Source organism: Panthera tigris, chromosome B2 (genome assembly GCF_018350195.1).
Source record: "Panthera tigris isolate Pti1 chromosome B2, P.tigris_Pti1_mat1.1, whole genome shotgun sequence".
NCBI lineage: Eukaryota > Metazoa > Chordata > Mammalia > Carnivora > Felidae > Panthera > Panthera tigris.
Window position 1 is genome coordinate 115,683,494 of NC_056664.1, and position 25,595 is coordinate 115,709,088.

The 25,595-nt window shown below is 37.7% G+C and overlaps 1 protein-coding gene across 5 annotated transcripts in view; it reads left to right on the forward strand.

The window, feature by feature from the left end:
• The window catches only part of LAMA2 (laminin subunit alpha 2), a 609,603-nt gene that overhangs the window by 208,283 nt on the left and 375,725 nt on the right, over window positions 1-25,595 (forward strand). The window contains exon 1 of one of the 5 annotated variants that reach the window (XM_042987147.1): window positions 18,663-19,213. The exons of 3 other annotated variants lie outside the window; for them this stretch is intronic. In XM_042987147.1, the coding sequence (XP_042843081.1) occupies window positions 19,082-19,213 (132 nt within the window). In that variant the 5' untranslated portion in view covers window positions 18,663-19,081. Of the gene's footprint in view, window positions 1-18,662; window positions 19,214-25,595 lie in introns of those variants that run through there. One more of the 5 variants, XM_042987148.1, reaches the window with a different exon arrangement.

Below are 25,595 nucleotides of genomic sequence, written 5' to 3' on the forward strand. Positions count from 1 at the left end.
TTGGTCAGTGCTAAAACCACTATTATGTAAGGAAATTTGCAAAGGATGGAATAAGATTTAATATTACATAGAATTTTTTTTAATCTTTTTTAACGTTTTTATTTATTTTTGAGACAGAGAGAGACAGAGCATGAACGGGGGAGGGGCAGAGAGAGGGAGACACAGAATCGGAAGCAGGCTCCAGGCTCTGAGCCATCAGCCCAGAGCCCGACGCGGGGCTCGAACCCACGGACCGCCAGATCGTGACCTGAGCCGAAGTCGGACGCTTAACCAACTGAGCCACCCAGGCGCCCCTACATAGAATTTTTAACTTATATATCCAATAATTCTTTTCTTCCACACAAATATTATAGAGACATAAGTGCATAAGTATTTACTTATGCTAACACATTATAGAAGAATCTCAGAAAAGCTGGGTAAATGAAGTTCTACTTGTTGTATTAATTGCAACTTGTCATAGAAAATGCCCATGTTAGGGGCGTCTGGGTGGCTCAGTTGGTTAAGTGGCCGACTCTGCTCAGGTCATGATCTCGCGGTATGGGAGTTCGAGCCCCGCGTCGGGCTCTGTGCTGACAGCTCAGAGCCTGGAGCCTGTTTCAGATTCTGTGTCTCCCTCTCTCTGACCCTCCCCCGTTCATGCTTTGTCTCTCTCTGTCTCAAAAATAAATATACGTTAAAAAAAATTTTAAACAAAATGCCCATGTTAAAGTTCTCTGAACTGAGAATTATAAATTGTTGTCAGTTATTTGGGTCTCAATTCTAAAGCGTATTGAGATTATAGAGTTATGAAGTAGGAATAATATTTTTTTGTGTGCAGAAAGAGGAAAAATAATTATAAGAAGCATTTGAGACCATTGAAACTCATCTTGTGGCTTTTATTTTATATTTTTTTCTTTTTTTTAATGTTTATTGTTGAGAGAGAGAGAGAGAGGAAAAAAAACATGAGTGGGGGAGAGGCAGAAAGAGAGGGGGAGACACAATCTGAAGTAGCCTCTGGGCTCTGAGCAGTCAGCACAGAGCCTGATGTGGGGCTCAAACCCACGAACTGGTGAGATCATGACCTGAGCCGAAGTCAGATGCTTTAACAGATTGAGCCACCTGGGTGCCCCATTATCTTGTGGCTTTTAAAATCAAGAGTGAAGTCCTGAGCAAATATTCCATAATGGAATAGCAGGTCATTCTAGATTTGATGATGTCTTATTATTTTTTTCACATTACCAAAATGGGGACTAAGCCTTTCAGTTAAAATGTTAACTCCATGGAAAGGAAGATGATTAGTGGCTTTACTATTGTTATCGTTATCCACAATGTTGGCAGTAATATTTTTTTAAGTTTATTTGAGAGAGAGTGTGCAAGTGGGGGAGGGAAGAGGGAGAGAGAGAGGGAGAGAGGGAGAGAGGGAGAGAGGGAGAGGGAGAGAGAGAGAGAGAGAGAGAGAGAGAGAGAGAGAGAGAATCCCAAGTAGGTTCCACACTGTCAGTGCAGAGCCTGATGCAGGGCTCAAACTCACAAACTGTGAGATCATGACCTGAGCCAAAGTTGGACACTTAACCGACTGAGCCACCCGGGTGCCCTGGCAGTAATAATTTTGCATATGGTACTTCATTGATTATAAAGCACTTGTCATGCATTGTGCCAAAGCCTTGAGGACACCTGAAACCAAAATATTTTTATTCTCCTTTTACAGATGGAAGTTAAATGTTTGTGGTAACATAGTGGTAAATGTTCAACACCAATCTCTAGTCTAGGTCCAGTTCAGATCTTCTGATGGTAAACCTCATAATTGTTTCAGTTCATAAACTGAACCCTTAGGTCCAATAAGCCATCTTCTAACTATGTATTTGCCATTGGTTACAAGGGCTGTGTGACACTGTGTGGATAATTAAGTGACACCTACCTTCTTTATCGGGAAGAACCTGAGGGTGTGTCAGAAAACCAGTCTCACGTGGGAAAGATAATGTATTATTATCTTTATTGCAGAAGTATACTTGAGAGTACAACAAAAGATCTTGAAGCTAATAGGATAAGCTTCTGATCCTTAGGGAAACTATTTCCACACTAGAGCCATCATCAAAAGTCCTTGAGACAAGTAACCTAGGAGTGGAATGGTTATGATTACACTTTACAAGCAAACTTAAAAAGATATCAGGAGCTGCTTTACCAGGTCCCCTGCTATGAAGTGAAAACTGGAGAAAAATCTACTACAAAGCGTGCTAGCCCGAGGATGTATACTATTTTGCACCGTGGCAGGCTGACTGTGCCCAAATATGTATTTTCATTGGAAATATGTAAATGAATAACTTTGCTGAATTCTGCTACCTGGCAATCACGTAAGACATACATTTAAATTCTAATCGTGGGTAGCAAAAGTCCTATGATACTCATTTTGCAAAGGAGAATGGCAACCTTGGCAAGATTACACGTTAGAAAATTATATTCCCCTTGTGTAAATTTGCTCTTCAGCTTCATTCAGTAAGAATTATTTATTTTCTTATTCAAAAGATAAGTGCCTTTTAAAACCAAGCCTACAATTAGGTTGAGCCATATGGAATTGCCAATATTTGACTATTTCTAGTCAATAAATATGCAGTTTCATATGTTTAAACTAATATATGCCAAAGCATGCCTAGAAATATTTGCAGAAACTTAAATTGTCCTCAGCATACCCTCACCTGTACACATTATTGTAGCACAAGTATTAAAGGTAAATCAAGTCTTCTCACCAAAACTCTAGTTTATAAGTATAATAATTTATAGTAGTTATTTTGTGAAGGTTTTCCCTTACTTGATTAGTAATATGGAGAATATTAAGCTAAAAATGAGTCATACCGCATTTGTTTATTAATTTTTTTGTGGAGGGGAGGGTAACAAATAGCATTTTCATATGAATGATCAGGCATTACTTAGGAGCCATGGGTGTTGGTTGAGGGTATGTTGGTTACAAGTAATAAGTGAGGGAATGTGTTGTTTTGGCTCATAGAATATAAAGCATGTACGCATACAATTGTTTCTACACAAACACATTTCAGTACCTTTATTTGTGCAGCATAACCCCATGGGCAGATAGATCTTAGTTGTATCAGGAGTGGTGGCAGCCACCTTCTTATAGGCGTTTCAAATATGTTGAAACCCGACCTCCAATTTATAGCAGTTATCCATTCTTTTCTTCAGGACAAACTACCTTATTGCAAGACCCTTGGTGAAAGTTTTTGAATATTATGTTAAGGGGCAAAAACGTTTTATTATTTTTTTGAAGAGAAAGGTCACAGTAATGATTTAATTTTGCTTTCTTTTCTTTGCATTTGTTCTTTTTCAGTGGATAAAAAACATCTTATTCTTCCTTCTTATAATTTGTTATGTTGCATCCATTTATCTTATAGCCAGATAAACCTTGGTGTTGAATTAGGTGTGATACAGCAGCTCACACATTAATCACTGCTAAGCAGATGCCTTACTGAAAAGATAGGACATCAAAACTATGGCTGGGATACAGTTTCAGTTCAACTACCAAATGATTTGCTATTACAAATACATTTTGTGACTTTACATAACCAATAAGTAGTTCTCAGCTGTTTCTTTTGTTGTTGTTTTTTTCCATTAACAAGTACTGAGCACTACCTATGTAGAAACTCTATCTTTGGTGCAGTGGACAACAAGCATTATATTTGGAGGGTTAAGATAGATTAAAGAAGTCAGGGAAACATCTGGAAGTCTTGTACAACGTTGTAAAGGTATGCCTAGTACAGAAAAGCCTTGGCTTCTGGGGGTGGAATTGGGAAGGGGAGGAGAGATAGGGACAGAGAGAGATGGAGAGAGACTGAGGGAGAGAGAGAAAGAAAATGGCAGGGACCTGGCTAAGGAACGGCACGGTTGCCACCCAGCAAATCTGGAAGGAAGTGATGGGAAATTCATTGTGTTCATAGCACTCACTTGACTCACCATGATTATTTCAGCTACTGAATATCTGAATAAGTTAAGTAGAGAGGCTGTCTGTACTGAGCTATCAAACAGTTTCAGGATGAAAAAAAAAATTGATTTTAAACGTACACTTAGGAAAAGACCCAAACACCTGCCTTGCAGAAACATGTCACAGCAACAGCTTTTAGGGGAGCAGAACTCCTTTCCTGTATAATAATTATGGCTAAGTACTTGTTAAAATAAAATAATAACTAAATAAGGCTGTTTACCAGCATAAGGAGCGAAAGCAGTTGGGGTTTTGGGTTTTTGTTTTTTTTGTTGTTGTTGTTGTTTTGTTTTGCTTTTGTTTGTAAGATGTTTCCTGTTTGAAAATTCTTTTCCAGTAAGGTTCATGTAATGTGAGCTTCACTCTTTAACGTGAGGGACCGCTTACTGGAGTTGAAATGTTTAGTCACTCATTTTTCCCCAGTGTTTTCATCAGTCTTTCCATTGAGAGGTAGATTTGTGATAATTCCTCAAGACAAGCCTGGGGTGATGTTTGTCTCTATGCTGCTGGCCCAGATGGAGCAATCTAGCTGGTAGAATGTTCCATGCAAAAGAAAGCACACACATTTTCCTTGGCGATGGCTGGATGAAAGCATCAGACAATTGATAGAAGGGATAGATAGAAGGAAAGATAGAAAGGGTAGAGCTATAGAAAGAACAGCCCAAAGCAACGTAACCCATTTTGTCAGCATTTACATTGTGTTGTCTCGGTGCCATGACAGAGTCTCAACTAGTCAATTCTATTATGTATCTGATGCTTGCTAACAAGGCTAACCTACTGATATGGATGATGTTAAAAATAGTCAGGCAACAAAGAAAAGCACCTCTCAGTGACCACAGAGTGTCTAAACTTGGACAGTGGATGGCAAATGATGTTCTTAGGAACCCAAATCATTAGGACAGTAGCAAAATGAGGGCAAATGGTGTCCTGGGCAACATAATGTGTGTAAACTCATCTTCTCACCCACAGAGCCACTCTGCTGAAATTTGCCAAGGCTCACTAGTGTCTTCCAGGCACCCCGGGGAGGGGACCCCTGGATAGCAACCACCCTCAGCCCTGCCCTGGTTAAGGCCCTATATTAGCACTGAGAGGAGAGATGTTTCAGGGCATTTTCTCCCCAACTCTTGGAAAAATAGCACAGTTGGTGCCTGACTTTCATTTCTGAAAATGGCACAGGTAATTTTTCAGCCCAATGAAATTTTTATTAAAAGAGGAAACAAAGGTAGAATGTGGAGAGGAGCTGATGCCAGTGCCTCTGATGATACTAACATTTCTTTTACAATAATAAAAGAAACAGCATCACCCGGCACTTAAGGCTCCAAAATTGGAAGCATATCAAATAAAGACAAATAAGATATTCATATATATGAATATATATACATATATGTATATGTGTGTGTGTGTGTGTGTGTGTGTGTGTGTGTGTAAGGGGAGAGGCTATAAAGCATAAGGTAAATGCAAATCAAGGTTGAAAAAATATAAAATAATCAGGTCAAGAGCAATCAGTAAAATCTACGCCAAACTAAATAATACTTTGATATTCTGTTCTGGGACAAGGATTTGGGGTTATTTTGAAAAGTAACGTCACTACGACTCTGTCCAGAACTCACAGCTGCAGCAACAGAAGTAAACAAGTCATTGCGTTGGAAGACTGCAAGGTTCAAGAACAACCAAAGGCGCAAAACTCAATGGCATTCTTGTTGGTTCCCAGTGACATGATTACAGCTCATGCAATTCCCTAAAGGAAAACTACAAAGGGAAGTTTCTAGAGAGAGGAAGACAAATACCATTTGCTTGTTTGTTTTTAACTGGGATAACAAGAACAAAGATTAGGTAAAAGAGGTTTTCTGTATTTGCTTTTAAAAAAGTATTTCTATAGAAATATACAGTCATTTAACATAAAATCTTTCCCACTGTATTTCCATAGATCACTGTGTGGCTGAAAGATGCTACTGTTTACTAGGCATTGAAAAAAGGCTATTGGGTTCATTGAGGGAGGGGGCCATGACTTTCTTTTTATTGCAGTTCCCTACTCCTCAGCTTCCATCACATAAACATATGTGTAAGATCTTCCACACCAACGGTCAGAATGGATCATTCTTGCCTGCGAGTAGAAAGTGGGACTTACATTACCTAGTTTGATTATCCTGATGAATCAACCAGCTAGCTTTGCGACAGGTGTAGGTATTTTCATGTATCATTCGGTTATGCGCTGAAGCTACACCAAACTCCCAGGAAAAATCAAAGACAGAAAAGCAATCAATGACTTTGGATTCAAATTTAAATGTCCACATATTTGTCCATCAACAGACAAAAAACATGTGTACCACAGTAATTTTGATGTTGTCTGTCTCATCGTTTGTAGTACCTAAGAGGTCCATACTTTCTCAGTTCAAAAATGACACATAAGTAAAATGCTACAGGGGCCACAGAATATTGTCTTGAAGACTGTGCGTTAATTATTCACATCAGGAAACAATTTTGCAACCCTATTCCATCATTTAATGGAGTGCATTCTTAAAATCAGAGAAATAACCAGTGTCCTGTAACAACGCACAAAACCAAATCGGTGTCTCCACTTTGATTTCTCTTTTGAAATTAATTTCCAGTTTGATTTTCTTTTGCCTCTGGTGTCCTAGATGATCATTTTGTAGCATCTGGATAATTTTATGTTAACATCTGGAATTGAGATTTTTTTTTTATTTGTCTGATGCACATAGAATACTTCTGTAAGAAATGTATTTTCCCCAGCTGCTGTTTATTCATTTCAAAGAGACATGGTTAAGTGAGTGTAACAGCCTCTAAAATTCCTGAGGAAACACAAAGCATGTTTAATACAAAGTCCTGCCAGTCTATTTTCTCTCCTACCAGCTTTTCCCATGGCAGAAGTGGTTGAGATCTGCACAGAAAGAAGAGTTTTAAATGGTAAGAGGTGGTGTCGTTGAGCGCATGGGCCTTTGAAATCAGGCCTGGTTTGGAATCTCACTCTCTCAGTCAATCGCTGTGTAACCTTGGGCAAAATCTAGTTTCCTTTTCTCAAGATGGAGAAGTAAAATAACATGTCTTCCAACATAGGTCATATGTAATGAGACAATTTATATAAAATATCTGGCTTAAGGTGGGGACTCAATAAATGGCGACTGTTGTTATCATTTATTTCTATGTGTTACAGAATGAAATGTAGAATTGCTTCTTTTCCTGACTTCCTAGGGCTTTTATTATGTGCGTAACTGGCAGTTTGGCGATTTGTGCAAGGTTTTTCAGAGCCGCAACTGAATCCTGTCTTTTAAAAACTTGCTTTGTGAGTGGAAGGAGACGAAGGAGTCAAGCTGGCTAAAGACATTGTAGAGGAAGCCAGAGAATGCTTCCTTTCTGAGCTTCTGTAGCAAAGGTTATGAAGCGTGTGTGCAAAGTAACTTGATGGTGTAAGCAATCCTTCGGAATTCACAAACTAAAATAAAATCTAAGTTCTAGCTATTGTGGTGGCAGGTATAAAAGAGTTCATTACCATCAGTGAAGTGTCCTTCCAAATGTTTTGAAACTCTGCTCGGAGATTGCTGTTGTTATCTTGATGACCTATTAACTAGTCTTGACTCTAAATGACTTATTTTTATCCCTTCTTCTCCCCAATTATTCACTTTCAAAGGTAAAATTTGTAATATTTAGTTAGTCAAAGCAATGTACTGAAGGTTCTGAGTACAGCTGTGAACAGTTTCAAAATCTCAGGTGTGGTTGGGATATGTTTAGAACCAGTGCAATTAATGTAAAGGATTTTTCATTTACTTAGTTGTACAACTTTTGGTATCTTTGTTAAAAAATTAGGCTCATTTTACAGATTAAAAGGCATTTTTCAAGGGAACGCAAGTTAACAGTTTCAGAGAAATGATCTTAATAACATAGATTTCACATATTGAATCTGAAAACTCAATAATTTTCTTAAAGTATATACTTTCTTAAGTACATACTTTCCTGTGTTCTTATGCTACCTTTAAGAAATTGAGGGTTTGCAGATTGTCTAATTTTTCATTCTTTCCCCAATACTTAGCAGGGTTTGTTCCCAATAGTTCTAGATAATGCTAGATGAGTGAATGAATGAAGAGATGATAAAACAAATGAATTTATTGCCATTATTTATTAAAGAGATGTCCCCTTTTATACCTCCACTTATTCCCAAGGTAAGTATCCAGGTCGCATACCAAACAAAACATTTTAAATTGACAAAAATGACAATTTAACTGAACAACAGGAAAAAAAAAATTAAAGAGAAACGCATATTTACTGCTCATCTGGAATGAGTTATTGCAGTTGAACTCAATTTGGAATTTTAAGATAATTAGGGCAAAAAAAGGAAAATGTCAAATTATGTAGTTTCCTTGTCTAACAAAAGAAGAGCCTCCAAATTTGCAAGACAAACATTTTCTTGGCAATGCATTCTCAGAGAAAATTTTAACGTAGTCCTTATGTAAAGACTTCAGATAGCAAAAAGTACAAGATTTTCAAGCATAACTAGTACCGAGGATAATATACTTATTTATTTCTACCACATAAGAAAGCTAAGTATATAAACTTAAAATTTTCACTCAATAATGATATATGAGTCTCTGAGGAAGTAAGATAATATGACTTAATTCCAGAATTTTTTGATAGTCTATCTCAGCCCAGGAAGGAGCCTGGAGTATGAATGAGTAGTTTGTGCATCTGGATGTCCCCCTCAGATGCCAAATCTGCAGGATTGAATTAGTGACAGGGACTTAAATATCAATATTCCTTGTTGCTAGGTAGTCTTCTGGGTGATTAACATACAGAGTAAAGGTCTAACCAAGTGAAGAGCTAGCTCACCGCCATGTAGAAATGCATTGTCAGGTGTCCTGTGATTGGAACCAATATATTTCCCCCAACATACATTGTGAGTAATAATAGATAACATTTATTGATCACTTGACACCTTCCAGATACCATTCTAAGTGCTTTGATTCTCTTAACCCATGAAACTTTCATAATAAAAACATGTAGAGACATTATCAGTGTTCTTGTTTTATGAATGAGGAAACTGATGGAAAATATTACTTTGCCCAGGATTATATGGTAATAAATGGCAGAGCCAAAATTTTAACCCAGGCTGATGCTACAGTCTGAGTGCTTAGTCATAGTCAGGAACCTTCTTTCAACTTGCCTGTAAATGTGTACCAGCATGTGGGTTCTACAGAATGGATGCTTTAGAGTGTTTGATGTAATACAGAAAGGCGTGAATATTGATAACAGGAAGAGTAAAATCTGCTTGCCTTAACCATGAAAGATCATCAGTGTGACTTCCAGCCAAGTATCTGATTATGAGGAGAATTGCATTGTGATCAGCAGGCTAAGGTGAAGACACTAATGCAAACCCTGAAGTAGCTGAATGAATGGATTAACCTTTGCATGTAGCATAAGATTAGAAAACAGGGCTCATCTATGGAAGTGATCTTCGGGAGATTGTTTGATTTGAAGTAAAATCAGAGTTTAATTCCAAATCCTACCTCTCATATTTTCTGTAACTTCCTAGCTTCTACTTTTCTGAGACCTCCGGTGTGCCTTCTTGGAAGCTCAATTTTTTAACCTGTAAATTGGTTTAAAATTCTTGCTCTCTCTATCCCCCACCCCCAGCTTTGTCGTGATGCCAAACGAAATCCTGTAAGTGCATACCCTTGTGGATTCTAAAGCAATCTGCAGATGCCCAGTATTCACACATACTTGCTGTGGGTGAAAGGCATGCATCCAATTAATGTACAAGCTGTACCATGTTATTTTAGTTCAATTAAAAAGACAAGTAGCTTATCTATAGGCCAATTTCATGGCATTTTAAGCTAGAATTTTATCTGTTATAAATCTGTTCCTAACTACCCTGATTCAGTCTTTGAGGAAACTTTAATAGACTGGAATATATTCAAGAGTATATAGGGTCAGAATCTCTCTAAGAATCAAAAGCTAATGAGAAACCTTTGAAAGCCATGAGAAGTGCCTTATGTTTTTAACCACTTACCTCAAGAACGGAAGTAAAGCCATGACCAGTAGTAGTGCTGACGGGTCATTGCTCTTTATGGGTAAATGCATAAGAGTGAGTGACCCAGTGTGAAGTTTCTTAAGGGAACAAAAAGTCCTATAGAATACTTGAAGTTTTGTTTTAATATTTTAAAATGCCAAATAAAAACAAATGGAATAAAATTATATAAAGTAGTTACATGAGGAGAACTGCACTGTGATCCATAGGCCAAGCCTCTTTCTCCTTCTGTTCTTTCCACTGCTGACAACCATTAATGGTTTAGTAGGTATCTTTTCTTCTAGATATCATTTTTAATGCAGGTATGAAAATGTGTATAAAAGTATATTATGTATTCTTATTTTTTCACAAATAGAATTATTCTCTACGTAGTGTTTATGATTTGCTTTTTCACTTATGGTGTTGTGGCTTCTTACCCATGTCAGTATTGGTAGACTTCGATTGTTTTTATTTTGTGATGCGGTTCTTCATGAAAATGTAGATTATCTTACAGTTTATTTCATCATATCTTCACTGATGATCCCTTAAGCTATTTCCAGCCTTTATGATTATAGGCAATGCTATAATGGACATCTTGTATAAATATATTTATGTTCTCGCATGAATATTACTGTAAATAAGTCTGTTAAGATGAATCAGTAGGTCAAAGGACACACACGTTTAAATTATAACTTCTAGTATCTATATACTAATGTCATATACAAGTTCTATTTATAACCAGAAACTGTCACATTCACAAGAGAAACAAATATGTTGAGAACATTTTTAAAGTCAGAGCAGATTTCAGGATGTTCCAGCCTCAGTCCCTCAGCTACAAATTTTGGTGCATTCAAGAAAAAAATCATAAGAATTTGTTAAATATCCAAAATTCCATTTGCTCCTCTGTATCCTCAAGAGTCTCTATGTAAAAGTCATGACTGACACAGTAAGGTTACATTGAAAATTGAGTTTTAGAATGTTTTGGGAGTCATGAACATAGTGAAGATCTATAATGCAATCATTTATAAAGTTTTAAAAGTTTACTATTCAAAAAAAGGAAAACAAGGGAAAGTCAAATTCAAATGAAAAAAACAAATAAGCTTTGTTCTGTGGAACATTGCCATACATAAACATTGACATGATTGGACTAATGAATTTTTTAACCTGCCAGACTTTAGGAGAATCAAACTGAGTAAAAATGTGTAATTATTTTGTAAGTAAAAATGTATGGGGTTGTAGGTTTAAAAATCTAGAGAAGTGAAATAGCTTTACCGTGTTTCCTAAAAGATAATAATTAGCATATCAGAAAGCATCTGGACTTTGGTATGATTTAATGGGCTTAGAAATCACACCCTTCTTTACAGGTGACTTCACTTTTGTCTTCAGGGCTATTTTGTTTAAAGGCTTATTTATCCTCCATCAAAGTGATCTTTCTAAAGCTTTTCAGCATGCCTCTTCCAATTGGGTTGGGAAATCTTCAAGGAAATTATTATCCTCCCAGGTCTACAAGGTCTTTTGCTGTTGCATTTGCTATGACTTAGACAAAGGGAAAATATACAGGAAAATGTTGAAGTGAGCGCTTTAGAATACAAAGCTGCCTAATATCTTCTCACACTACTTCTTTATTGCCCTTAATAAAAAATAGCTTTTAAAGTGCAAGGATATTTTTAAGCCGTATGAATCAGTATGCTCCTTCAGCTGGACTTTTCAAGGAGACTCTTTGAATACCGAAATGATTAACAATATCTCAAGCAAAATTGCACCAAGTGTGGTGTGGCAACAGTGGCTGGGGAAATGTGTCAGCCTGGAGGTCCCTGCTGAGTGCATGACAGTGGGCCTGAGCTGTATTTCCAGAAATAATTACTTACAGAGCCCCTATAGAAACACATGAATCACCCTCTTCCCCATGTTTGTTCCCTTTGGGGGAAGTTTGTCTACTAGGCTGTTAAATTGGGAGATTTACCCAGTAAGTAAGAAACATATTTACTACTTCTTTGAAGACCTCGGAATCGTTGGCAAATACACTTTCAGTTTTTATTACAAGTCCCCTTGACACTACTGTTTACCAGCATTTTTACTTAATTTGAAGTTTAATGTAGCATAAGTCACTGCTGTGGGTTAACAACTTTCTAGTCTGGTTTGATGTTCCAGAGAGTTTCCCTGAACTTTACACCTGAGAACCAGCAGAGCCTCATGATTCCCAGAGTGAAAGCTGGAAGCTCTGGGAGGAGGCACTAAGCCATAACTTCAAATCTGGAAGTGGTTTGCTTTAGAAAAAGTAAAATCATCTTGTTAGTGAAGCCCCAGATTAGATTAGATCCTCTAATAAATACCATTATACGTGGGGTGTAAGAAAATTATATTGGAGCCTCTGCAAACTTTGGAAAAGGCTGCGGATCAAAGAAATTATAAGGCAGTAGCAAATTGTAAATAATATATTTTGAAATTATAATTAAAATTAACCAGAGTCAATTTTCTGAGGCATTGAGCTATTAAAGATTTATGAGTTGCCTGAAATCTCCAATCTTTCCTGAGGTAATCGCTTCAGTAGACATAAAGGAAAGGTATCTTATTTGCTGCCTCACTGCTTAAACCAGCATGAAAAAATCAAATTTGTGATTATGACTCATTATGAGGGTGTTTATTGCAACATACGTTTAGCCTTTAAAATTATGTGAGAAAAGATCACTAAATGTTGTTTTAGTCTTTCCTCAAAACTATAATCAGCAGAACTTACAAGTTCCCTAAACCAATTAATTTCTACCTGAACATTTAAGTCAATATCCTACAGGAACTTTAGGCTTAACTCTATGTAAATCTTTTATTGTATCAACTGATAATTTATAAATGATTAGCAGAATATTGAAAGACATCAAAATTTTGAGTGCCATTTCTGCAATCAACATTCAAAATATAGTGTTCGAAAAAAAATTCTTGTACCAGAATTTACTCCATTTGTCAAATGTTCCTGCCTGCAGGGGCACCAAGGTAAGTTTTCCGGGTTTCATTCTGGGAAGCTTCAGTGTGTGAATGTGCTCATTATCACAAACACGGCTTTATTCATTCTTGTGGGCCAAAGTGAAAATTCAGGAAAAGAGAACCCAGAATCCTTCAGACTATTCTTTGCTTCACGCCTTTGGAAATCTGTGGGAGGCTCGATGGCACTAGACTGAATATTGGGAAACAGAATTTTATATAAAGTTTACCATCAGAGTTTTTCCAAATGGTACTTATGTGAACATTTGTAACTTGTATTTTTATGAGGATTGAATGATCTCTGGGTCTGCTGGACACGAGTTGTGCAGAGCAGTTGTCTGTGGCCGAGTACGTTCCCCTGGGTAGACGTGTGCCAGCATCCACATAGCTCTATCACACGTATTTATTGGTGGATTTGAATCCCAGGCTCTCTCACTTTCTACTCATTTGGTCTTGGGCAAGTTCATTAACTCTCTGAGCCTATTTCCTCATCTGCAAATAAGAAGAATAGTAATAGGTTCCTAATAATTATAATTAAATGGCATAAACCTAAAGGACAAAATCAGCATGTCAGTGCCTATTGAAAAATCATTACAGCTTAAAGCCATCTCATCCATGTGGTACTTCTTGAAATGGTCCTTATATTTTGGTTAATGGTAGAGACCCAAAAGCTTAGGCCTGAATTGTCAGGTGACAAATCTGACGTTGTCAGATGACAAACCTTGGCAAATGAGTTATAGATTGTGAACCCAGAGGCACCGATCACCTTTGTTCTAGATTATCTTTTCAAGGCTGTTTATAGAGTGAACAAACAGCCTTAGAAAGTAAAATTAGTGTCTCCCTGTGAATCAAAGGTCAGCTGTAAGCAAACAGCCTTAGAAGATATAGATAGTGTCCCCCTCTAGACCGGGGGGCAAGTATACTAACTGCCCAAAGTAAAAATTTGGTTTCTTTACACTGGGGGTTCCTCATCTGTAACACTACACACTGGAGTGTACATATTAATGGGTCCTCATTTTAGCTCTCTGTGGGAAGTGAGGTTCAGAGGCTGGCACCAAATATGCTAATGTCTCTTGTACTGTGAGTAAGACCGTCATTTGACCCTGTTGTAAGAGTCTCGTATGTTTTGCCAGTATCCATGAAATTACGTCAGGCTAAATTTTTATCTTGCGAATAAGGTAAACTTTCAGACACTTCACAGTCTTGTTTTAAATAGTTTTATTAAAATATATTTCACATGGCACAAAAGTCAAAAATCTGAAGTGTACAGTTCAATAGCATTTAATATATTCAGAGAGTTGTGCAGCCATCATGGCGATCTAATTTTAGAACCTTTTCAACACCCTCCAAAGAAACCCCATATGCATTAGCAGTCATTTCCCATTCCTGTCCTCCCCTCCGTCTCCCAGCCGCCTTGGGCTGCTATTAGAGAGTAGGAGGGGTGGGTGGAAGCAGGAATGCAGTGAAGACGCCTTTGCAGCACTTAGGTGAGAGGTGTCTGAATAGAAGATATATTTTAGAAGTAGAGCCAACAGGATTTCCTGACCAATAGGATCTGCCAGAAGGATTTGCTGATGGATTTTCCGTGAGGTGTGAGTGAATGAATAAAGGATGAGTTGGCCTTTTTTGGCCTCAGCAACTGGAAGGATTAAGTTGCATTAAGTGAGGTTGGGGAAGACTGTGGGTGTAGCAAGTTTTGACAGGGAGGAACAAGAAGTATTGCTTAAATTATATTAAGCTGGAAATGTCTGTTAGACATTGTAGCAAGGGTAAATAGACAACATATAGTATTCTAGAGTCCAGATGAGAAATACTGCTTTAAGATATGAATTTGGGAATGTAGTGCCATGAGAATGCATGAGATCACCCAGGAAGTACATGAAGAACGAGAAGAGAAACAGCCCTAGAACTGAGCCCTGAGGCACTTCAGCCTGTAGAGGTCAGAGAGATGAGGTAAAACTACTAACATCAAAGAGCAAACACACAGTTTTGGACAGAGATTTCTTGCACGAACATTGCAAATGTTACATATTCTCTCTGTTGCCGGATGTGAAAATAATCTTTTGGGAAATGTGCACTCAGACCTCGGTGTGATTTATATAATAAGCAACTTACTATTTGCTAATCCCATTTCGCTTCCTAATGAAAAGAAAAAAGAAATGGTTTCAGGAGAAACCCATAGAGAAGACCCATAGAGAAGAACTTGACCAGGGTTTTCCAGGCAGGGTGTAGGGAAGCCCAAGCCTTGGTATACATTAAGCAAAAGCAAACAAATTAGTGTATGCTCTTTTATGTCCTTCAAGATTCATATTCCAAATTGTCTTATCAGAATATATCATAATGGTATATTCTGGAAGTAAGATCTGAAGGATAAAGTCAGAACTTAGAGACTTTCTCTGAAGACCATTTACAACATTGATTGTATAATTAGATGTTGTTTCTGGCTTTTAGTTGTATTTATAAAACTTTGAAAGGCATTTATTTTTAAATAGTTTCATTTATGATATCCTAAAAGTCTTGCCAGTTGAATTTTACATAGTGAGAAGAAAATGAAGTACCCACCACTTCACTCATATTCACTCAAGAAATATTTTATTTTTATGTAAAACTAAGGTGGTGTCTTACGAGATGCCAAACATCTGGGTGAAACTGAAAAAAAATAGTCATCAGTGTTTACTACTGTGTGGATATTTGATGTCACTGAAATGATAAATCATAATTAGCATTTCAATTTGTCGAACAGATGTTCATTGAAATACAAACCCAACCTATTCCACAAACTGGAAGGACATTTTAGACGACCCGTAATTGTTCTTCTGCTTCTCAAAGTTAAAGAGAAACACAATTTATTAGCATAATCCATTCAATGATGTGTAAGGATAGGGTATGCTACTTTATAAATTTGAGTTTTTACACTGAAATGGTAATGTGTTGACATTGATTTCACCTGTTGCATTTTAATGCTATTAATGGCTAAAAACAGCAGCAGGCAGAATTATAAATTAGACTTAAGTTTCAAGCATATTGAATATTTTCAGCAGAGTTTTTGTGTGTGTATGTGCGTGTGTTTTCCAACTCTAAGTCTTTTTGTATAAGTGACTGACCTAGTAAAACCCTTTCCATGGTGAATGATTATTTGTCTTCCTTCAGTGGGCTGCAAGGATTTGATTTTATAATGAAGGAAAAGATTTCTCAGGTAAACTATCTCTGGTTACCAGTTCCTTTTTCAAATCGTTAATATTTCCCAGTACTTCCCTGTGGTTGATTCCTAAGATATGCTGCAGCGGACAAGAGCTCTGGAATTATGGGTAGTGGAGGAAACATGCGGGCAGGCTCTGTGATCTGTGTCCTATTCTATCTCCAGCTTGCCTTTCTATTTCTATTCTGGCTTTTAATATTTGTGACCTATTTTCTTTTTCCTCATTAATCTCTGTTTTTGAAATAGACTTCCTCCTGCCACTTACAGGAAATTATCAGGACTAATGAAAAGCACAAGAAGTATTACAATGATTAGGGAAAAGGCAATATTGTTATAAGTAGTACACTTCAAAATAATTATTTGGAAAGGACAGCACTCATTTAGAGGTATAAATTCTGGGTTGCTTATTTTTAAGTTGCTCACTAGTTTGTTGACCTATGTATGTTTTACTTGAAGAAGAAACAAGATCGTTGGTGGTGGATGTGTGCTTCTCTACTGATTGTATAATTTGATATGAGGTTTAGGTCTTAAAAGAATGTTTTCCTTTCTCTTTATCAGTACCGTCATGTTGTTTGTTAAATATACCACGGGAAGCAAATAGGAATATATAAATGTTACAGAAGAGATCCAAGTATATACAATGTGTTGAATTGGAATTGAGAATAAGTTAAATATTTAATTTTTTTAAATAACATACTTTAGAGGCTCAGTAAAGGAATTTTAAAGAAACAGTGGTATAGATATAGCAGTTAAGAGGAAGGATTAATTCAGCTAAAGCACATTACCAGAGGATAGGAAGGTCAGGATGTATCTGTGAAAGAGCTTAATAATGATAGGGAAGAAAGGGTGAGAAACAGAAAAGAAGGTGAATTATCAGAAAAGAAGTTAAAGAGGGCGATGGATATTAATCAGATTTTCAGAAAAAAACCCACAAATACTGGCGTCCATACTGACGCCAGTCATGGGCCCAAGATTTTTCAAAACCAGGTTTTTAGGGATGTACTCTGGTACACTGTGAATAAAAGGGCTTTGCAGCATGGCCCTTGTGGTCTCTGACCCTACCCTGTGGAGCGAGGTGATTAGAATTAGAAAAGTCTGTACATCGTCTTCCCGGGAGGTAATCAGCCCCTTGGGGATGCAAATAAATAGGAATTCAGAGAATCTTACTTGTATTTCCCAGAAGACCGCCATAGCTAGACCTCATATAAGGAATGGCATCTCCTATTAATGAGTCGAAGACTTTCGTTCATAGCTTATCGGACTTAGAGATGCTGAAGATGGTGATAGTGGTGGGATATGGGAGGACTAGAGAAAAGATACAGGTCAGGGAAGGCTGACATGAACGAGAGAAGGGCATTCTAGAAGTGGAGAAGTTAGAAGCATTGCATTCTGGCCCACGAATACTCACTGGTCTTACACTGTACTTTTTTTTCAGGGAACCGCATTCACAGCTATAACCACCACAAAGGCCACACGGATAGGCATGACCTACACTCATCTTTAAGTGTATGTGCATTTTACAGGTGTAATTAGTATAAACTATCTCCAAAAGAGACTGTTAGCTTCTTATTTTGGAAATAAACACAGTGAGAGGGAAGAAGAAATGAAACCATCTTGTTACCATTTTTCATTGGAGCCAGTTTAGAATGAAAACAAACCCAAAACTCTTAAGCCCGGCAGCACTATTTATAACAATTTTGCTAATTTGACTCCTTTTCTTTTTGCTAAGGAGGAACAGTTGTATTTTTGTCATTAATAGAAAAGGGAACAGTGCCTAAACAGCCTATTATAAATTCTTCTGGGAAAGCATATTGCAAATAATTGAAAACAAACCTGATTCTGCGAACTTGGCAGCCAATGTATAACAGAAAACAATTCAGCCCTGGCCCCTGGATGATTGATTAAATGTTTTATTCCCTTTACCTTTCATTCACACTGTGTTTGTCAAGAGGAAAGAGAAAAGGGAATGTTGTGAAACAAAATCCACTTTAGATAAATAACTTACAGTAATGATCAGTGACCTTGTACCAGCAGTTTCTTCATTTTTCTCAAGTTTTAATGTGTCTAATATTCACAAGTCTGCATGAATTCCTGCAGAAAATGAGGCCCCGAATTTCAGCATGTCCCCACCCCCTGCCAGCTAACCAACATCACGAGCTGTATCAGAGCTTCTTTGAGGGCATGGCCCCGCGGCTTCCTGTGGTCAGTTATTAGTGTGAATCCAGCAAAGGAACAAGAACACTGTGTACTCAGTCAATCTACAGAAAACTTCATCCTCTGGTTGTGTGGGAGGAGAGGTCCCTTGGTGCACTCTGTGTCTTTGAAGGGACTAGAGATCTGTTGGTGCTGTGCAGATGTCAGGGGTATGCAGAGCCAGCAGCCTACAAACCTAGTAAATAAATGATTATGATCCACCTCTGTTACAGAACAATGGGAGGAACCTGAATGTTGGATACTGTTGACATGGTTCGTGTTTGTTATTGCTATTGTTCAATAAAGCAGGCAAAGTTCACACTAAACCTTCTCAATGAAGCCCTTTTTAAAAACTTTGATATTGCTGAATTCTCGGCGCACATCACAGTGCGTGCTGTAAACCTGGTGACGCCAATGAAATTTTCAGCATGAGGTCAGATGTGTAGAGTCCCTTCTCACATCACATCCGTTTCTTTATCATCTTTGTCTTCTCACCAACTCCTGCCCAGATGTCAGTCGTTGTACAGCCTCCTTTTCCTGCAACCCTAGTGTTGGCACTTGGTCACCTACTGTGTCGTCAGCCCCGAAGGCCGGCATGTCGGCAGATGGAAATATAGGCCATCCCCAGAGCGACGGCCAGCACAGAGCTGGAGGAGATTTGAGCCAGGAAGTCCCTCTGATCTTTCTTTGTCTTCGTTACTTGTGCAAAATTGGATATGAATAAGAAGGTAAAATGCAGGCACATGGCCTGCTCTTGATGCGTAGTCTCCCATGGATGTCCAACATTCTTGGCATTTCCAGAATCACCTTTCCATCGTGGGAGGGAACTTTGCCACTGCTATTTATGTTGTCTGACGCCGTCCAGGTTGGTAGTAGGTAACTTCTGTAAAGGGTGCAGCATATCCTGCTTAGCAGAGAGACACAAAACCATTTGTATTATTTTTCTGACTTTCTCAAGAGTAACAACAACCACCACCTAATAGTTTTTTGTATGTGCTACGCATTTTTCTGTTTGGGTATGAATTACCTCTTTTGATTCAGCAAACAGCACGATATGCAGGTATTTTACCTTTTACATGGGAAATTGAGACACGGAGATTAAGGTGCCTAAATTCATACCAGTAGTCCGTGGCCGAGCCAGAATCTGAACTCAAGCAGTCTGTCTCCAACACACATGGTCTTAAACTGTGATTAACTATCTCAAAATACACACAAACACACACGCACACAATGACACAAAGCATCTGGCACAAGCTTAGCCTCGCCAAAACTAGAAAAGCATACATGTACAGGCATCCTTACCATCATACACACAGACTCATTGGTACTCAGGTTTAAAAACCCACTGGAATAAAACTCCCTCAGGTATGGAATGAAAAAGTTTTGTTCTGTAAAAAAAAACACCTTATTTTTTTCTTGTTTATTATTTTACTCTTTGTGCAGTGAAAAATCTTAAGATTGGAAAGGGGAAACCTATAGTTTCAAAAAACTGGGATAGAGGCCATAATTAGATAATAGAACATGTGATTTCACTTGAAAGCCTAGAAATTTGACCAACCATGTACAATTTCACTCTACAGATGACATGAGGCAAGATAAGAGTTTTAGAGAGAGAGAGAAAGAGAAGGATAGAAGAGAGAGAGGGAGAAGTAAAGATATGGATATGGAAACAACAATAAGTTAATAACATGAGCAAAAATAAGAGAGGAGAGGAAGGTGGCAAAGAAAGGAACGTTCAGAGAGTGAGCCTGCCTGTCCCTAATTTGGTGAGAGCAGGGAGTGAACAGGCAAGGATTCAAGGATGAAGGCACGTGGGCAGTCACCATAGGGACACCAGTTAGCGTGCAGATATGTTACAGATGTTAGAAATACAGAGGCAGCCTAGGGGGACATGCTCAATCCCGAGAAACGTATGTCTGTGTACAAACTCTTCCCTAACCAGAAGTATCACTTCATAATTTAAAGTCTCTCATACCTTGTTTGAGGTAGAACCTTTCTGAACATGAACCTACGTGAGAGCATCAACAGCCCCCCCCCAAATGCTGCTTTTATATAAATGGGATAAAAATCAAATTAATGTACTTTTACAGTGTTTCATTTATATATTTACAACACACACACACACACAAACACACACACGCACACAAACACACACACGCACACAATTGCTCTCTGGAGCCCTTGAGTCAGAGAATAAGAATGGAAGAGAGACTGAATTCTGAATTTCTTTTTCAAGCACTCGTCTAGGTTTTGTTCCAATCTAATGACACAGGATCTGGCGCAGTATTTAGACTTCCTGCTCCAAGATTTTATTTTAATTTTAAACAAGTGTTCCCACACGAGGACGGAGAACAAAACAGGAAAATGTTGCTTAAGTTTTCCTTTGTGCTCTTATTATATCTTTCAAGTGTACTGATTGTTCTGTCCTACCAATGTGGGTCACTTGTACTCTTGGTGGCTTTTTTCTGTCTGGGACTTTCTCTAACAGCTCTCCACGGTAAGGAAAAGCATGTTAGTTTCACAGATATTTATGTTTGGTATTAGCATATTCTTTTCCCCTTCTTTCTATAATTTAAGATTTTAGTACTTCCTACTTAGTAGATTTTTCTGTAAGCTGTAAATTAATTCTTTTGCGCACCAGTGAATGCTTAATCCTTAAGTACTAAATGTGTCATAACCCATTGCATTACTGTGATGTTAGTAAGACCTTGGAGGTTGTTAGTTCTTTTCTGGATAACTGATGCTTTAGACTTCAACTCTTAGACATGTTCTGGTTGTGAGCTATGCATCTGTTTACCAGGAGGACCACTACTGAGAAGGATCAATGCCAGGAAGTGTGAATCAGGTCTGAGATTGTTCTTGGCTTAGTGATCCTTTGTTCTTTACTCTTCTTCATCCCTGCCCCTTCTCGGGAGGCCGGCCTCCATCTGTTCTAGTGGTGGGTCCTGAGTGGTACCCTGGAGCATATTAAGCAATCTCCCTCACAAAGTTTAAAGTGGATAAAACCAGTAGGATAAATCTGACTCAAATTAATGAAGAAAAGCCAAGAGCTGGGGACATCAAACAATATAGATAATTCCAGAGGAGCAAGAGCAGGGTAATAAAGAGAAAGTGGAATTAAAATACTAGGGTCAGTCATGGATAGGATTGAAATGCAAGTAAGGCAAATGAAAGAATGGAGGGAAGGTGCATGGGAAAGGTTCTCCTCCCAGAGGCGAGCTTCTTGTTGCTAGAAGTCTGCAAATAGTGCCTCGATGACTGACTTTTATTTGTTCAACAAGCACTTATACAACTTCCAGTCTATGAGGTAGTGTGGTGTCGGGCTGAGGAGCTCAACCAACAAAGTCAGAACTGGAACAAATCTTACCTATATGAACCTAGCCATATTGTTAAAATGCCAATATATGTTTTCTCTTGTTAAAAAAGGACATAACAGGGGTGTCTGGGTGGCTCAGTCAGTTAAGTGGCCAGCGCTTGATTTTGGCTCAGGTCATGATCTCATAGTTTGTGGGATTGAGACCTACTTCAGGCTCTAGGCTGACAGCCCGGAGCCTGCTTGAGATTTTCTCTCTCCCTCCCTGCCCCTCCCCCACTTGTGTTCGCTCTCTCTCTCTCTCTCAATCTCAAATTAAATAAACTTAAAAAAGGACATAATAACAACACCAACCTCAAAGGATTGTCGAAAGCTTTAAATAAGTTAATACTCTATGAATTAGTATACACACATCACATGCAAGAAGGTCTGGTATCCAGTAAGTACACAATAGTAACTATTGTTTTTATGTTGCAAAGAAATTTCTGAACTAGCTGTGAAGTTGGAATAGATGACTAACAAAACTATTGTCTCAGTCTGTCTCTGGTGGAGGCACACCCAAAACAAAATTTGGCACAAAGCAAATGTTAGAGGAGAGTGAGAGAACTTTCCTTCTGGTGACTTTCCTTCATGGCCTGCGCTGAAGCAACTCCTCTCAGATTCTTTCCTGGCTATGAATTTCAGAAGATGTCTGGATCCCTATATAGTCTTAGCTTGACAGCACAAAGATTTAGTAATGGCATGTGCATTTGATAAAATTTAAATGAGAAGCTCCCAAAAGAGATCAAGAAAACCTATTTTGACAACTCTTCTTTTTTCCATGCAAATATTATATACTTTAGCTGGAAAAGGAAAAACACAAGTAATAAGGAATTTTTAACTTGGAGTACTCTTTAAAAATCCTTACTTGAGGGGTTTCTGGGTGACTCAATTGGTTAAGTGGCCAACTTTGGCTCAGGTCGTGATCTTGCTTTCATGGGTTCGAGTCCCACATCAGGCTCTGTGCTAACAGCTCAGAACCTGGAGCCTGCTTCGGATTCTGCTCCTCTCTCTCTGACCCTCCCCCGCTCACTCTCTGTCTCTCTCTCAAAAATAAATAAAAACATTAAAAAAATTAAAAATCATTATTTGAAAATAATCATAAATTTTAAAATAGAGGTACAATGAGCACCCGCCTGTCAAGATTCTTTTAGAGCACACATAAAAGGGTAGGGGGAATTATATTTGCACTTGGTAATAGTTTTCTCTTTTTGAAAACTTTAGGGATTTAGTTGTCATTGTTCCTTGTATACATCATGACCAGTGGGAATGATACTGAGATCTTCCATTCAGTTATGATGGATTATGGTTAACCCATCTGGGCATATTTCAGATGGAACTAACTTAAGCTTCTCTTGAACAAGTGGATTAGAAGTAAATGTTTTGCTGGTTTGGTTTGAGTTGTAGAAAGCAAGAAGACCACCAGAAGCTTTTGGAAAACAGGACCATACCAGTTTTGAAATTTTGAGAACATTGAAACTCCTAAACCATCTGAGACTTTGCTTCTATTTTTCATTTTTCTAAAAAATGTTGTCCTTTTGTGTATTGAGTAGTTACACATGAGTTAGTGCTACCACACGAAATGTGCTGTTGGTAGAAAAAAGAAGTAACTGACATAAAATGAGAGAGAGATAGACAAGACAGAGAGGTGTTCTTTGACCAGTAGAGAAGCTATGCAAACCTTTGGAGGGCAATATTTTAACTAATTTAACTAGGAGAGAAGAAAAGTAAAAACATGACAAATACTCTTTGAAGAGAACTGGTTTTAGTATTATGCTACAATTTATTAATGACTACTATTTTAACAGTGAAGAATCTGTTTAAATAGTTCATGGAAGGTAAAGATGTCATCCAGAAATGACAAATGCAAGAATTATAATTATGAAAAAAAAAGAAAAAAGGAAGAAGGAGAAAGAGAAGGAGAAAAACAGGAGAAAAGCAATTTAAATTTCAGGGGCGGTTGGAACCAAGTCAGTGTCAAAAGCAAAATATTGTCTTACAGGATAATGGAAGATCCATTAAGACTAGGCTTAAGGATAGAATAGTCAATGATACAGTCATATTTAAATGGTTCATTAAGACAATGTTTCCCGGTATTGAAATGTGTTAGTTAAGGAAGTTAAAGTCATACACAGTCCTTGACATTTTATATATTAAAATATTACTTTTCATGTAGCTCAGTAGTCACGAACCATGGAAGAGTAGTTTTGGTTAGGCTTGTAAACTTCTAATGATGATGGGATATTTATTAAGGACCTTCCAAACTAAGTCAGTGCATTGTACTATGTATGAAAAAAATCTTTCTAGTTCTGTTAAGTAAGAATGTTGAGGCATCTGAAGGGAAGTACACCTTTCTACACATATACTCCATTATTTTTCTATTCAGCTTAAGTATTTTTTATTGTTGTTGATTTATCTAAATAATAGGACTACAGAGATACTCCTATGTCTTTTTAGGAACTTGAACTGTTGCAGTTCTAGTGAGATTTATTCAATTATGGTAAGCGAAATTCATGCTAAAATTCTTGATGTACATCCAATAATTGGATTTAAAAATACAGGTAAAATATGTACAAAATCAATTTAATTTTAATTTAATTTTAATATAATTTATTGTCAAAGTGGTTTCCATACAACACCCAGTACTCATCCCAACAAGTGCCCTCCTCAATGCCCATCACCCACTTTCCCCTCTCCTCCAGCCCCATCAACCCTCAGTTTGTTCTCAGTATCCAAGCATCTCTTATGGTTTGCCTCCCTTCCTCTCTGTAGCTTTTTTTTCCCCCTTCACCTTCCCCATGGTCTTCTGTTAAGTTTCTCCAGATGCACATATGAGTGAAAACATATGGTATCTGTCTTTCTCTGACTGATTTATTTCACTTAGCATAATACCCTTCAGTTCCATCAGTGTTGTTGCAAATGGCCAGATTTCATTCTTTCTCATTGCCAAGTAGTATTCCATTGTATATATAAACCATTGTATATATTATCCATTTGTCAGTTGATGGACATTTAGGCTCTTTCCATAATTTGGCTATTGTTGAAAGTGCTGCTATAAACATTGGAGTGCATATGCCCTTACGCATCATCACTGCTGTATCCCTTGGGTAAATTCCTAGCAGTGCTATTGTTGGGTCATAGGGTGATTCTATTTTTAATTTTACAAAATCAATTTTAAAATGACATACATAATCCATGATTTGTAAATGAGGAAAGGGTTAGCTGGTTGGAGGTTCTATCATAGTCTCTAATATTTGGGCACAGATATTGATTTATTCTTTCAGTAAATAATTATTGAGAATCTACTATGTACTACTCACTGTGTTAAGCCCTGGGACTATATTGGAAATAAGACAAAGTTCCCATTCTCATTGAACTTATAGTCTATTAACAGATACAACACAAGCAAGTTAACAGGCTGTGATAATAGGGGAGAGTCACGGGAGCTCAGAGAATTCACAAGAGGAGCTCCTACACAGGACACAGAGGTGTTCATGGTAGAAAGAATTGGCATCAGCGCTGAGACATGAATGATACATAAAGTATATCTGTGCAAATGGGGAGCAGTGGGGAGACAGACAAGGTGTTTGGAAAAGGAGCCCAGAGATGAGATAGACCACAGCACAAAATGAGAAGTGAAAAATGACTCAGTGATTTGGAATATAGTAAGTAGCCAATAAATATTTTTGAATGAATGATTGGCTAAATGAATGAATGAGAAATACTGAAGTGTGAAGAGGTGGACCAGAGATAAACTTTGTAAGCATGTGTTTTAAGCCTTCATAGTACTTCATTTCCTGGATGCACAAATGAGCAATGATTGATTTAACAAAAATAATCATTAAAATGCCAGCTATTAGTTGGAACAAATAACAAAATATGGGGAAAAGGAAAC